At 37.6% G+C, this 13,921-nt stretch overlaps 1 protein-coding gene across 6 annotated transcripts in view; it reads right to left on the bottom strand.

Annotated features, from left to right (window-relative positions):
- Epb41l4a (erythrocyte membrane protein band 4.1 like 4A) overlaps positions 1-13,921 on the bottom strand; it is a 231,624-nt gene that overhangs the window by 80,882 nt on the left and 136,821 nt on the right. For 5 of the 6 annotated variants that reach the window (XM_071612342.1, XM_071612343.1, XM_027927707.2 and 2 more), the window contains 4 exons: positions 13,423-13,543; positions 11,300-11,387; positions 8,870-8,958; positions 7,966-8,029 (listed from right to left, as the gene is read on the bottom strand). In XM_071612342.1, the coding sequence (XP_071468443.1) occupies positions 7,966-8,029; positions 8,870-8,958; positions 11,300-11,387; positions 13,423-13,543 (362 nt within the window). Of the gene's footprint in view, positions 1-7,965; positions 8,030-8,869; positions 8,959-11,299; positions 11,388-13,418; positions 13,544-13,921 lie in introns of those variants that run through there. The other variant, XM_071612346.1, reaches the window with a different exon arrangement.

The following is a 13,921-nucleotide window of genomic DNA, read 5'->3' as shown; positions in this document are numbered from 1 at the left end:
ATCTACTGATACTCTTAATTTAAATTTATTGGTGTAACTTAAATTTTTTACAGGAGAAATTTTACTCCTTTGAACAAATGACCTATGCATTTTAATTATGGAAAAAGTAAAACAAAAAACAACAGCGAATGAAGCAAAGAAAACACCATGGACTGGGAAGACCAGGACTTTCCTTCCTGCCCTGGCACAAGCTATTTACCAGATAAGACTGACAAGAACAAGGTGACCCTGAGTCCCTTCCTGTTGCAAAATAAAAAGGCAATTTCAACTCAGTCCTGCACTGGGTGCCTGTGACTTGTCTAACTTTGGACTAGGGAACTTTTAGCCTCATGACAACTCTTTCAGACAGATAGTATCATCCTTCCTCTACAGATAAGAAAATGTAGGTAGATGGAACCCAGGGAATAGAGAGTAAATTGGAGCCCTGGACCTAAACCATTCTGAAAGACTCCCACCAAACAATCATATGGTATCAGGGTCCAAATACTACTGAAAAGCCATACTCAGGAACAGCTGGGGGGAGAGATGAAATCAACCTATGTACAAAGATGCGGAGAGAGAGAGATGGCAATACCAAACCAAATACACAGGCACTTACCTTTGACCAACCAATTCCATTCCTAGGCATTTACCTCACAGATACCACTCCAAAAATACATATGCAAAAAGTTATTGAAGGAAAGAAAATTTCTAAGTGCAAAATATTGAAAACTACCTCAATATTCTAGTACAAGTAACTGCTTGAATAAACTATAGGAAATATACTCAATGGAATGTTTTGTACAAAAAAGGAACCAAGAAAGCTCTTAATGAACAGATGATATAGAGTGATTTCTAGGAGGAAAACAAAACAAAGGAGCAAGAGCCTATACAGTAGGCTTTCTGAGTAAGAAAGAAGAAAAATAAGGAAAAAATATATAACTGCCTATCTTTACAAAAATAGACATAAAAAGGATTAATCAGAGAATAGTGAAGTTGGATATATGCAGAGAAGAGTAAAGAAATGGGTCTGAAAGAATCTGGGAGGCTGTTAAACTTCTCTGAGCCTTTTTGTATATCTTTGATTTTTGGAAGCATGTTAATCTTCTACATATTCAAAACATAAAATTAAATGAGCAAGAATGTGAAGGGGAGGGAACCATAACTGAAAACAAACTGAAACAAACCTAATTAGATTTCAAGTGAATACACAACCACAGTAATGAGGAAGAAAGAAAGGAATGAAGAGAGGGAGGGTGGGAGGGAGGACCCACCCAGTAAATTTTGAACACAGCATAGCACAGGCCCTCCATCTTGGCAAGGTAGTGCGTGTGGGTGAAAGAATTGCAAACAATTTTAGCGGTTTGGCCAAAGCAATCCTGACTATTTGATATGTATTTTAGAACTGAGCAAATGAGTAAATGTGTTGCTGCTGTTGGAAGCCAAAGTTCTCATAGACAAAGACAGGACATGAAAATATGAAATGGAAGATGGCAAAAAGGAACCCTTGTGGGTTTGGGGAGGTATGATGTGACCTTATGATTTCTAAAATACAATTGAGTATGTGTATGATTATATATGTATGTATTTATATTTGTATATGTACTATGTTCTACCTATGAGGATATGCATGCATAGATTGCCTAGCTTTGTCTACTGCAAAGTTGTCCTAGTAGTAATGACCACACCTAGCACCAAGATCTTACCATTTCCCATTGAAAGAAACCAGAGTTCCTTGGAGAAATGCCTGTTACCAGGATACATACGAGATGCACCTACAATATCATAGTAGACCAAAAAGGAAGAAAGTACCTAATAAATGTTGGGGATGGGTCCAAAGGGCATAGGAACCAGGCTGAAGGGACTCCTACTGATCAAATCTAGACAATCTGAACCTCAAAATGGTTAAATACAGTAATGAATTATAAATCACTGGGGAAAAGAAGAGGATTAATATGTCCATGCCAACAACAGATAAATAAAAAGAAAGAGAAGGTGGGGCTCTTGCTTATAATGGAATGCTGAGAGCTGACTGATAAATGTGGAGGGAGTGGGAGGGCTAGAAAATCAGGACTTTGCCATCATCTTAGTAAAAGAGTGACTCAGGCAAGAATCCTCACTGAATGCTAAGTATACAGGGAAATTTTAAGGAGTACCATGGTATTTGCATTGATTTATCTCCCTACAGATTGCTTACCAGCTTCAGGGTCAGGGAAAACAAGATCCAAACAAGAATTACAGAGTACAGAAATTGGGCAATACCATGACTGGGTGATCAAACTTAAGAGCCAACAAAGAACAGATGGTCATCGTGTGCCTCCAGATGTGCCACCTTGACATGGACACAACTTCAAGTCAGCCTTACAGCTGAGAATACATTACCTCAGGAAACAGCAGAAAAACACCAAACAAGAAGCTTTCTAGAATACAGTTCTATCCCACTATTTTAAAACAGAAAGCTTCAGTGATATAAAAATATTCAGTGATATAAAAATATTCCAGATAGAGGGAGATTAACTGGACTTTTTTCTGTTAGGGGGAAATGCCATAAAGGGCATTGGTAGGTCAACCACCAAAACTGGAGTATAGAAAGTAGATGATAAAAGTATGAGAACAATATAAATTTATTAAGTTGATAACTGTACTGAGGTTACATCCGAGATATATTTATTTGGGGGGAAATACGCCCTGAAGTCTTTAGAGTCTGTGACACATACAACTTATTCTCACATTGTTCAGAAAAGACTTGTGTGTGAGTAGAGAGAGAGAAAGCACAAATACTAAGGCAATGGAGTAAAATGTCAGCAGTTTAATCTGAATAACAAAAAATAAGCATGTTCTTTGTAATATTTTCATTCTTAGCCACTTTCATAAGTTTGAAATTTTAAAAAAAAATAAGTGCATTTTAAAACCTGTAGGGTCATTTAAACTGTGACGGATACCCCACTTACATAAGCAGACCTCTTGGGTTTGTTGACCAACAATGACAGCTCCTGGTCATCATAACTTCCTGTGTGCTCTCCCCAAAGCAGATCCAACCAAGAGTTCTGCCAAGTGGGTCTAATTTCTCATGGCCAGAGTTGCCAGGAACTTTTTGGTCCTACATCCTGTCACGCTGAGCAAGTTTAGCTGAGGTTTATTTCATGATGCACTGCATATAAGAGTAATCACAGCATCATTTACTCATCCTTGCATTTACTCCTCAAATGTGCTTACTACATACCAAGTTCTGGGATTGGTGCTAGGAATGGAACCCTTTCCCTGTGGTTAAAACCAAGAAATTTGAGTATGATCCTAAATTCTTCCCCATTTTCTACAAAAACTTTGAATCTGCTACCAAGTAAAAGCAATTTTACTTCCTAAATGCTCCCCACATCTGCCCACTTCTCTCCACTCTTTTGGTCAGTCCTCATCTGCCCTTGATTGATGCTATCTCCTAACCTGACCACCTTTGTTTTCACATCTGTGTAGGGTTTCACCCTGCAGTAACTTTCCAAAATGCACATCTGGTCATGGAGGTTGAAGCCCAGAGTTTTGCTGCAACAACCAATTTCCCCAAATCCTCAACTCCACCAGTAAATGTCAAGTGTCAACACATGTACACAAGAAAGAGAGGCCCTCCCCCAAAACTGTCAGACTGAACTAGCTACTGGGACCATCCCCTCTCCTTAGACCTTCTATCCCATCATCAGGGTGGACAGCCAGAAAATCTCTGCCAACAGTCACAGCCCCTGAACCCACTAGACCAATGCTCCTCATGCTTCTTACCACTGTTGGTATCAGTTATCTCCAAATAAAATGCTCAGCACATTATCTGTACTCATTCTCCTAATCTGTCCCCATCTCCACCATACCCAACTCCTGAATCCCTCCCTTTTATGCCCTCTGGAATTCATGGGTTCTCATCAGCAAAATCCCAAACACCTCTTAGTCTGTTCTCTCACATTTCCTTCACCCTCCTGCACTACTAGAAAGCTGGTGCTCCCCTGAGGACATAGCTGCCACTGCTGCCTTCCCAATTGGTGTGCTTTTTGTCCCCTACTGTTCTTGCATCACAGGGCCTAAAAGAGGGGAAGGGTCCTACTGCTGCCAGTACTGCTTCAGAGCATGCTCTCTCCTTCCCCTAAATCTCCTATCTTATACCACCTGCAGTCCCTCATGGTGGCTGTGATCCCCTCACATCCTGATGCTCCTGCATCCCTATTTAATCCCTTTGTGCCAAAACTCCCCAGGAGAGTTTTCTATCTCACCATCTCCAAGTCCTCTTCTATTCTTCCCCTTCTTTTTCCTCAGTGGATGTGTGTCAATTTATTCGTTCATTCTCCTATTTATGGACTTATGGCTCTTTTCATTGTTTTAACTTTTACTTAAGAACTGCACAGAGCACAACTGTGTTGTGTTTCTCTCCAGCGTTTATTTCTAAGAGGGGAATGGCTGCGTTGAAGCTCATTCTTCCAATCCACTGAGACAAGTTTTGTCAATGGTCTCCTACATTTCTAAATCTAGTAGTCAATTCTCAGTCCTGCTCATCCTTCCTCTGAAACCAAACACCTTTAAATCACCAGGAATCCTCTCTCATATCTCCCCATATCAGGAAGCCCTGGAGGTTAAGTCTAGAATCCAACAGTTTCTCAGTTCTTCAGCTGCTGCCATGCTGTTCTGCTGAGATAGAACTACTGTCATCTCTGGACTTCATTAAAGACACCTTAGAGGTAGAATCACCAAGGCCAGCAAGGAGGCCTCAGTGGTGATAGCTTTTAAAACTTTCAGAAGTTCCAACAACACTTTAAATATGAAAAACAGCAGAAATGGAGTAATAAATAATTTTCACTTGAAAAATGACATATAGCTATAAAATTTTATGAGAATCAAATGAAGAACTCTTGGCTAAAACACAAGAATTGGGTAAACATATAAACATATAAAATCCCATAGCTTTCACATCTAGCAAAAATCAGTTAAGAAAATAGGAGAAAAATATTACATCTGCAATAGCAAGGAGTAAAACACATAAAAATGAAACTTATCTAACACCTAGCAGTACATATGAATAAATATAATAAAAGAAGGGAAAGTCTTATTATACAATATTAAGTAAAAAGCATGTATGAAATCATATAGGGAATGACATGCATACATGTATATTTATATACACACATTCACACTAGTAAGGCAAATTCACACTAGTAAGGCAAAATCTAGAAACAATTATATCAAAATATTAATAATTATTACCTCTGGATTTTAGGATAATAAGAAACAGTAATTTTCTTCTTTGTGTCTTTCTCAGATTTTATACCATCATCATATGAAAAATCTTCATACCAAAAGTTTTATTTTCTGTGAGGTGTTATTTAAACCACAAAGCCTATTTTGAAATATAAATAATGCATAAAAGTGTCTCTGAATTTAGCCTAAAAGCACTGGACATACTGAGTTAAGTCTCTCTGACCATACCAGCAGACCAGAAAACCAGCAGAATAAGCATTTCAACCATTTTTCAAGCTGAATGTGATTACTGTTCCAGGTGATAGGTTTTAGGGGCTTTTTAATTCAATCTGTGATTACAGTTAGGCCTCCATAATAATCAACTTAATTCTACCATTATGTAAATCACTGCCTCCCAGAAAGGTACCCTGGTGGAGAAAGAAAAAAAACCCTGCAAGCGAGAATGCTCAGGAAATAGAATGGTTAGGTTAATTAATGTGTTATTTAATAACAATTTTAAAAATTCCTTTGATGCAAGCCCCTGCATTAAGTGACCTGTTTTGTTACCCTAATAAAGATCACTAACAGTAGGCTTGACCAACCAGGAGTACATCATGCCTCAGGCTTCTCAAACATCCATTCTACCTCAAAGCTGAGCCAGGCATGGTGGTGCATGCTTGTAATCCCAGAAGCTCAGAAGGTTGAGGCAGGAGCATCACAAGTTCAAAGGCAGCCTTAGCAATTTAGCAAGGCCCTAAGCAACTTAGTGAGACCCTGTCTCAAAATAAAATATATAAATCGCCACCTCACTGCCCTGCACTGGGGATGTAGTTCAGTGGTTAAGCACCACTGTGCTCAATCCCTGGTGCCAGAAAAAAAAAAAAAGGCCTCAAACCATCTTAAAAGCTGGAAGGTACAAGGACTGAACAAAGTATCTAGAAAACCAGGTCATATCATGGAGATTGACATTGAAATATAATCAGTGAGCCATGTGTGTTGGTGCATGCCTGTAATCTCCAAGACTCAGGAAGCCAAGGCAGGAAAAATGCAAGTTCAAGGCCACCCTCAACATAATAAGACCCTGTTTCAAAAATAAAAAGGGGTAGGGAGGTAGCTCAGTGATAAAGGGCCCCTGGCCTCAAAAGAGAGGGAGAAAGACAGAAGGAAAAATTCACAATGATGTTCATTGTATTGCTGCTGTTAGTTTTGCATTATGTTGAAGAAATCTAAACAGCTGAAAATTCAGGTTAGCTTTATTGTTGTTATTATTTTTTAATTCTTTTGCAGTACTGGGGGTTGAACCCCAGGGTACTCTACTACTGAACTATATCTCTAGATCTTTTTATTTTTTGAGACAGGGTCTTGCTTAGTTACCCAGACTGGCCTTGAACTTGTTCTCCTGCCTCAGTCTTCCAAGTCCCTGAGATTACAGGCATATGCCACCAGATCTGGCAAGGTTATCTCTGACTTTACCAAATATTTGTTGTGAGATTGTAGAAGATATTTTAAAGCACTGTAATAACAACATAAAAGGAGTTCACCAATATTTCACAAAAATACTTAGGTATAAGGGAAAAGAATACTTTGAGTAACAGTAAGGCTTTCTTGAGAGATCTTATCACTTTATTAATCTTCTGCTATAAAAAAAAACACCTTGAAACATTTCTTTCAATATAATTTTATCAATAAATGCCAACTTGCCATATAGTTCAGTGTGAGATAATTATTTTGTTTTGTTTTGTTTTATAAAAGATAATAAATTTTAGTACTAGGTTTTCTGAACTGACAGTACATATTCTTGTATTCACAGTAATCAGTTCATTGATCATTTGACAGGTACTTACTGAGTACCAACTACAGGTGAGATGATGTGCCAAATACCAAGTCCCAACTATTGGGGCAGCCGAACTGTTGCTATACTTTCACATGTGGACATGTGATCACTGATTTATATTTAAGATCTTTTTAACATCAAAAAAGTCAATTCAATTCCATTTACACTTAGCTTTTTTTCCCACATAAGGTTAGAACCAAAAAAGAAATAAGGATGAATTTTCCTACACTATATTTCCATTCATTTATCCTATAAGGATTCTACTAATAGCACTTCAAGAGTGCTTTATTTTCACAGGTAGATCAAAAGGAAGCTTTCACACCATGCTTTCTTTTGACCAGTTTCCTAAAAGTACCTGCCAAGGCATGCTAAAGCACAGCCAGGTGCTGACCCATGTCCATTACCAAACACATCCAACGGGCAGTGAAGGTCGGCATTTCTGGGCTTTCACCTTACATTCTCCCTTGAAAGTGCCCACAATTTTCATCTGGGTTGTCTATCACACTCAGTGAAGAAAGAGCAGAAGTGTAACTCTCAACAGGTTGTTTAATTGATTTTAGACCAAAATTAGGACACATTTTGCAGTCCTATATGCAGGCTACACCTTTTAGATTACATGAATCCTACCTTCACGGGCAGTTCAGAAAAGCAAATTACAGTAATAACGATAATCACCTCTTTTTCTCTCTTCAGTCCTGGAAATGTTTTGCTTTCCCTTGCTAAAACCAAAATGACATTTTTCCATTACCCTCTCATTCATTTCTACTCATTTCCTTTTCCCTTCCTTGAGAAGTTGTGCATGTCAGTTAATTAACCTGGTTCCACGTGGCTGCAGCCGAAGAAAACATGTCTTTTTATTTCACAATGTATTCTAAGTTATAAAAATGAGCAGATAAGACCCTCCTCCCCCTTCTCATTTATGCTAAGTGCTCACAAAAACTTACATCTTTTCCCAACACTCTGAGTTCAAACTGAGTCTCCTTGAAGTGAACTTTTGTAATCCGAGGCCTGAAAAACAAAGCAGATGGTGGTGTGGTCACTGCTTTTTGAAGAATTAGTCATTTAGAAATTCAGAGACACATACAGTGGGAAAAGACTAGTGAATATTGGCTCTTTTATATACTGCTGAAGTGACTGCAGAATCTCCTCTGGGTCGTTGCTCTGGACATCTTCCATTCTCATTATCCTATGCTTTTCCACTAACTACAAAAATAAGCTTGGAATCCACTGGCCCTGACAGTACCACCTCCCCAGACACATGCAGGAGCACAGGCTCCCCAATCCCTCCAACCCTTCCCTAGATAGAGCTAAAACTTAGAGTGGTGCTGGACCTCCAGCTCACACCATACATTGGAATGGGTGGGAAGTCCTACTACACACACTCTCCATGGATAAGAGAGTCCAGACCCACAGTGCTTGAAATTTACAGATTAAACATATATATATACTAAGGTACATTGAGAGGAAATTATATCCAATTGCACTCATTTATTTATGAACTATGGAAAACATACTTGTTTCCTTTTCCCCAACACTTTCACTAACACACAAGTCTAGTAAGTCATACAGTGTATAGTTTCGTTTTTTTTTTTTTCTTTTGTACCAGGGATGGAACATAGGGGCACTTAACCACTAAGCCACATCTCCAGCCCTATTTTGCATTTTATTTAGAGACAGGGTCTCATTGAGTTTCTTTGCTTAAGGCCTCGCTAAGTTACTGAGGCTGGCTTTGAACTGTTGATCCTCCTGCTTCAGCCTCCCAAGCTGTGGGATTACAGGCATGCACCATCATGCCCGGCTCTGCAGTGTATAGCTTTTATACCAACTCTGTCCTGGAGTTATACCTACCAGAAGTACTTCCCCACTTGCTTTTTATTCTTGTAGACAACAACACCAACGGGAGTTAATCCTAAGAAATACTCAGACTTGTTTTCTCCCTGCAAAAACAAACACAATCCTAAAACCATGAGTTTATTCACATAAAAGCTCTTGATAAAACTACAATTGGCCATATAAATATAATTTATTGGATTGAAGTTGGATTTAACTTTTTAAAAGACATCTGCCTAAAAATCCAGCTAAGTTATGATAGTGATTAACTTGATGCTCTCCCCCCCCCCCAAAGTTCCCTAAGAGAACTTCTCTACCTCCATGTTAATTCACACTTGCAACTTCAATTTACTAAAAGGAATTTGGACTACCTCTCAGGCCACTGATTGACTTATCCAATGTTGCTTCCACAGTGGTGTTTAACTCAAGCTGCACATTAACTGGAATCCCCCAGGCAGCTTAAAATGCCATTAGCATTCTGAGGGCTACCGAAGCCAGTTAAATCAGAATCTCTAATGAAGGAGCCAGAGTATCAAAACAACATAGGTGTCCCAAGTGATTCTCTGAATAGCCAAGGTTGAGGACCACTAGCTTCTATCAAGGGTGCTTTACAATGCCTTGTCTTAATTTTACCCTGATATGGATAATCATGAGGCCCAGGTCACTACACCACAACCCTCATCAGAAAGTTCCGGTAGCCATCAACAGACATACCCTTGAACTTTCTATTTTATCCTGTTCCCTCCTGCCCTAACTTTAAGACTACTTAAAATTTTAAAAATACGATCTCTTCTTCTCTTGATTATTTTCAATTAAGAGAACAAGATCCTGAAATTAAAAAAGTCAACAGAGTGGATACCAAGAACATGCACAGAACTGTCAAACAGCCTGCAAAGTTATAGTCACAGGAACACAAGGTAACAATATGTTTGGGGATATAATCACCAGCTGTTACCCACTTTCAGCCCTAGAAATTCAATCTTGAATGCATGGAAGATTCTAACATATCAAGTTCATTTCCCATAAATTCCAACTAACAATGAAAAAGTCTGATGGTTAATTAGGATAAAGATGACAGAAACAGAGCATTTTGCAGAAGACTCTCAATAAATTTCTAGTAGATTAAAACAACAACAAAACTAAGCCTAAAAAGATTAATATGACTAGATGGGGAAAAATAACCACTCCATGAAATCTTATTCTTTTGGGGGGCAGAGAGGACTGGAGATTTAATCCAGGAGTGCTATACCACTGAGCTATATATCTAGCCCTTTTTATTTTTGTGACAGGGTCTCACTAAGTTTCTTAATGCCTCATCAAATTGCTGAGGCTGGCCTTTGCAATCCTTCTGTCTCAGCCTCCCGGGTCACTGGGATCACAGGCTGTTAAGAGTATTCTTAAAGGAGGGAACTATGAAGCATTTAATGATCTCATGAGATTGGAATCTAATATATCAAAGAATTACTGTTCTTCACAAATCTGTAACTTTTACTGCCACACTGACTGTGTACCCAGGAATGCATTTAATTCTCTAAAAATAATATGAGAGAGTTTTTTTGTTTTCAAAAAATGCTGGTGAGAAAAAGACATATTATATAATGAATGCATGAGTGGGTTATTTGCATGAGAGAAAGACTTATCAGGGTTCCTTAAAAATTGAGTTCCATGATCCAACTGATGAAAAGTAAGCCTAAATATACTCTTCAGCAATTTCCTATAGAGAATTAAGAACTTTGCTCATTTTCTCAGATAATCAAATGTTATTATTGCTAAGTACAGCTAAGTACACTTGTACAAAAATCAAAGGCAATGGCATTTCAATCTCACTGGCATAGAATAATCAATTGGCAGTATAAGAGAAATGTCTCAAAGGTAAGATCTGGATTCAGAACACTCAATACACACCCAGGGTTAATTTCTAACTATATTTAGCAAGTTTTCATCAGGCACTGAAGAAAATAAATATTTTTATGAAGGCAGTGATACCTACAGCGACAGAACCTGCACAGTCAACATAGAACCACCCGTTGGTGCACCCAGACTGCTACCTAACCCTTGCTTTACCTGGTTAGAAACCTGAATTGTGTTTTTCAGCCATCAAATCTATTTTGGGAAAAATCTTCCTGTTTTCTATCTAATACAATCAAGTATAGACCAATTTTAAGTTGTTTTGATGTTTAGCTAAACCCTTTGGAACTGTTATCCAGATTGTGTTTTCAAGTCCAGTTAATTGTTTTCTACACATGGTAATATAATCACAGACTTTTATGCAAAATTCATTAGAGTTTAATCCATGCAAGAGCTGCTTTCTGTTCAAAAAACACAAATGAAAAGGTATCATCTGCTTGCTGAACAACAGGACTACCATTTTCCTTTGAGAGTCTTGGTGACTTTTTAAGAAAAATGTCATCAGCTTAAAATATTTTGTGTTAATTAAATGTTACTCACATAGACAGGATGGAGGTCAACACCATACATCTCCAGGGATTTGGCTGTCCTCAAGTAATTCAGTTCAGCTTCAGAAGGAGCCTGACCCCTGTACCCAGCAAAAAAACAAACAGCCTTACTTTACCCTTAGCTATTGCGCTTACAGGGGTTGCAAACCAGTTTCATTGTATTCACTGAAAAAATATCCCTTTGTATTAATGTGAACATAAGTTTTTGTATTTCAAGAAGGCCTTCACCTTGCTGGTGACAAAATTTTATGTTTCGAGGTGATACATATTAAGTTAATTTCATTTACTAAATAGATCCTTGCTCATTATAGTCTATCCCTAATGTCCCAACATATATTAAAAATTCTCAATTTCAAAAACGCCCAAAGAGGTTTTTGAGGACATAAGCACGCAAATTAAAAAGCCTCCACTTCACAAAGAGCAAAATGTCTCCCTGCACCAGTAGCTCTGCATCAGATGAGAAAGGAGCTAGCACAGGGGTGGAAAGAAGAGGAGAATGGGATCTCCACCTCTTAGTGGGGTCATAGCAACATCTTCTGAGCACAATGAAGTTTAGAAATACATTAGTTAACATACAGAAATTGTAACAGTACCTATTATTTTCTCAACAGAGAATAGAGAAATGTTCACTGGTGATAAATACAGAAAATAGCACCGATTCCTAATGAGAGCAAGCATCTGCCAGGAATCTCCATGGATAAATTAAGAGTGTGTATGTATATGTGTGTATGAGAGAGAGAGAGAGAGAGAGAGAGAGAGAGAGAGAGAGAGAGAGAGAGAGAGACACTGGAATGGTTAACAAAAGGACCTATGAATTTTTAAAAATTTAGAAATTTAATTTGCTTTGATACATTCCCTCATTTCAGCCAGGCATGCTGAAAAACTCACAATGTAGCATACTTGTGAAATCTGTGAAGAATATTCATCACAAGTTAGGCACAAGAAAGCTACCAAGCCTTGATCATGCTTAATTCCCAGTAAAACAGTCACACTATCCACACCATCACATAAAACATGTCTGAGGGCCTTTATTTAAAGCTCCATGATAATGTCTAAACACAATTGTGCTTGGAAACTCCTGGTAGAATTAATATTCTCAAAATGTACCAAACACATTGCCCTTTATGATGTTATAACAAGCACTCTCTTAGCATCCACTTTAGTAAAACCTTAAAATGAAGGACTCTATAACCAGGCTGGAGAGCCTTCTAGCACAGGCTAATACAACATGCAGAGCCAGGTTTCTCTGATTACCATTCAGCAACTGACTTCTGCATCTACTCACTGAAACAGATCCTTTAGGCAAATATTTTTTTGTTGAGCAGATAAATTCTACATTTTTTTTCCTTGACTATAATAGATCTGAAATCAAGTATATTCAAGGGGGAATGTTACATAAGAAGCAAAAAAAGCAAAGTTAATCAGTATAGAAGATTTAACCAAAATAAGTATAATTAAATTATAACTTCAATGCTCCAGGCTATTAATTGAAAATCCTACTAGGGGAGCGCATCTACTGTCAGAAGTGCATGTGGTGTTAACACAACGCCCTCAGAGGCTACACACATGTCATCGTGATTTCCAGATTCACTGTGATAGCCTGAATAGGACTTTGTTTTAATTGCAAAGAATTTACATACTTAACCCAGAGCAAATCTAGAATACATTAAGGCATTTGTGGTTATTTTTTATAGTTAAAAATAATATTTACAGTTAAAAATTTTTCATAAGACACTAGTGACCGAAAAAAAAAAAGATTGTAAAACACAGTACTTACAGAATGAATTCACTTACATAAGATCATAATACATAAATTTATGCAAAATAAATTTTGTCTGTGGGAAGTTATGCACAGAGACAGGCCTGCAGTATCACTGACCAAATATATGGTGACTTTGGCTTTTAGAATTGACTTTCTACATTGAACTTTTAAAATCTCTTGAGCTTTTGATGAGCATTTTAGTGTTGTAATCAGTAAAAGTTATTACAAGAGAAATCAAGCTAGAATGTTCAAGGCATAGGTGAAAATTTTATTGTTCTAAAAACTTTTCTTATGATTGTCATTAACCTGCAGTGATCACTGATGGCTGATGAAACATATGACATAATTCTTACATTAGAGTTTTATGAATCCTTTCTATGGCTTCTTCAAGTTCTTCCTTCTGATCAGGAACAAACCGGTACTCTGACACATATCCTGCAGTATGCTTGTATGGGTCATAATCTCCAAGTTCAGCTGGGGGGGGAAAAAGAAATTATAATTTTATGCTATTTTAGAAAAACATTTCTAAAAATATTCCTATCATGTGTGAACATTTTTCTTAAACATATAAATACCTGTATAACTATTAAACATTTTACTAAAATATGATGAGCATATAGGGATGACATAAAATCTTGACTTGAAAATATAAATTTTGTATTTCTGCTTTTCCTGAGATTTTCCTTTCAATTATTCTTATCAGCTTATATGAAATAAAATGTTATAAACAGACTTTAGGGTACATATGGTAGAAATGCTGGAGGTGACCTCCCATATATCCTCTCAATGACACAGAGAGAGAGAAAACATGTGATTCAAACATCTATGCCTCAAATAATGGTGATGGAAACA

The sequence above is a fragment of the Marmota flaviventris genome, chromosome 5 (assembly GCF_047511675.1).
Source record: "Marmota flaviventris isolate mMarFla1 chromosome 5, mMarFla1.hap1, whole genome shotgun sequence".
NCBI lineage: Eukaryota > Metazoa > Chordata > Mammalia > Rodentia > Sciuridae > Marmota > Marmota flaviventris.
Note: the sequence above shows the minus strand (reverse complement) of the source record. Positions and strands in the feature narration are given on the sequence as shown.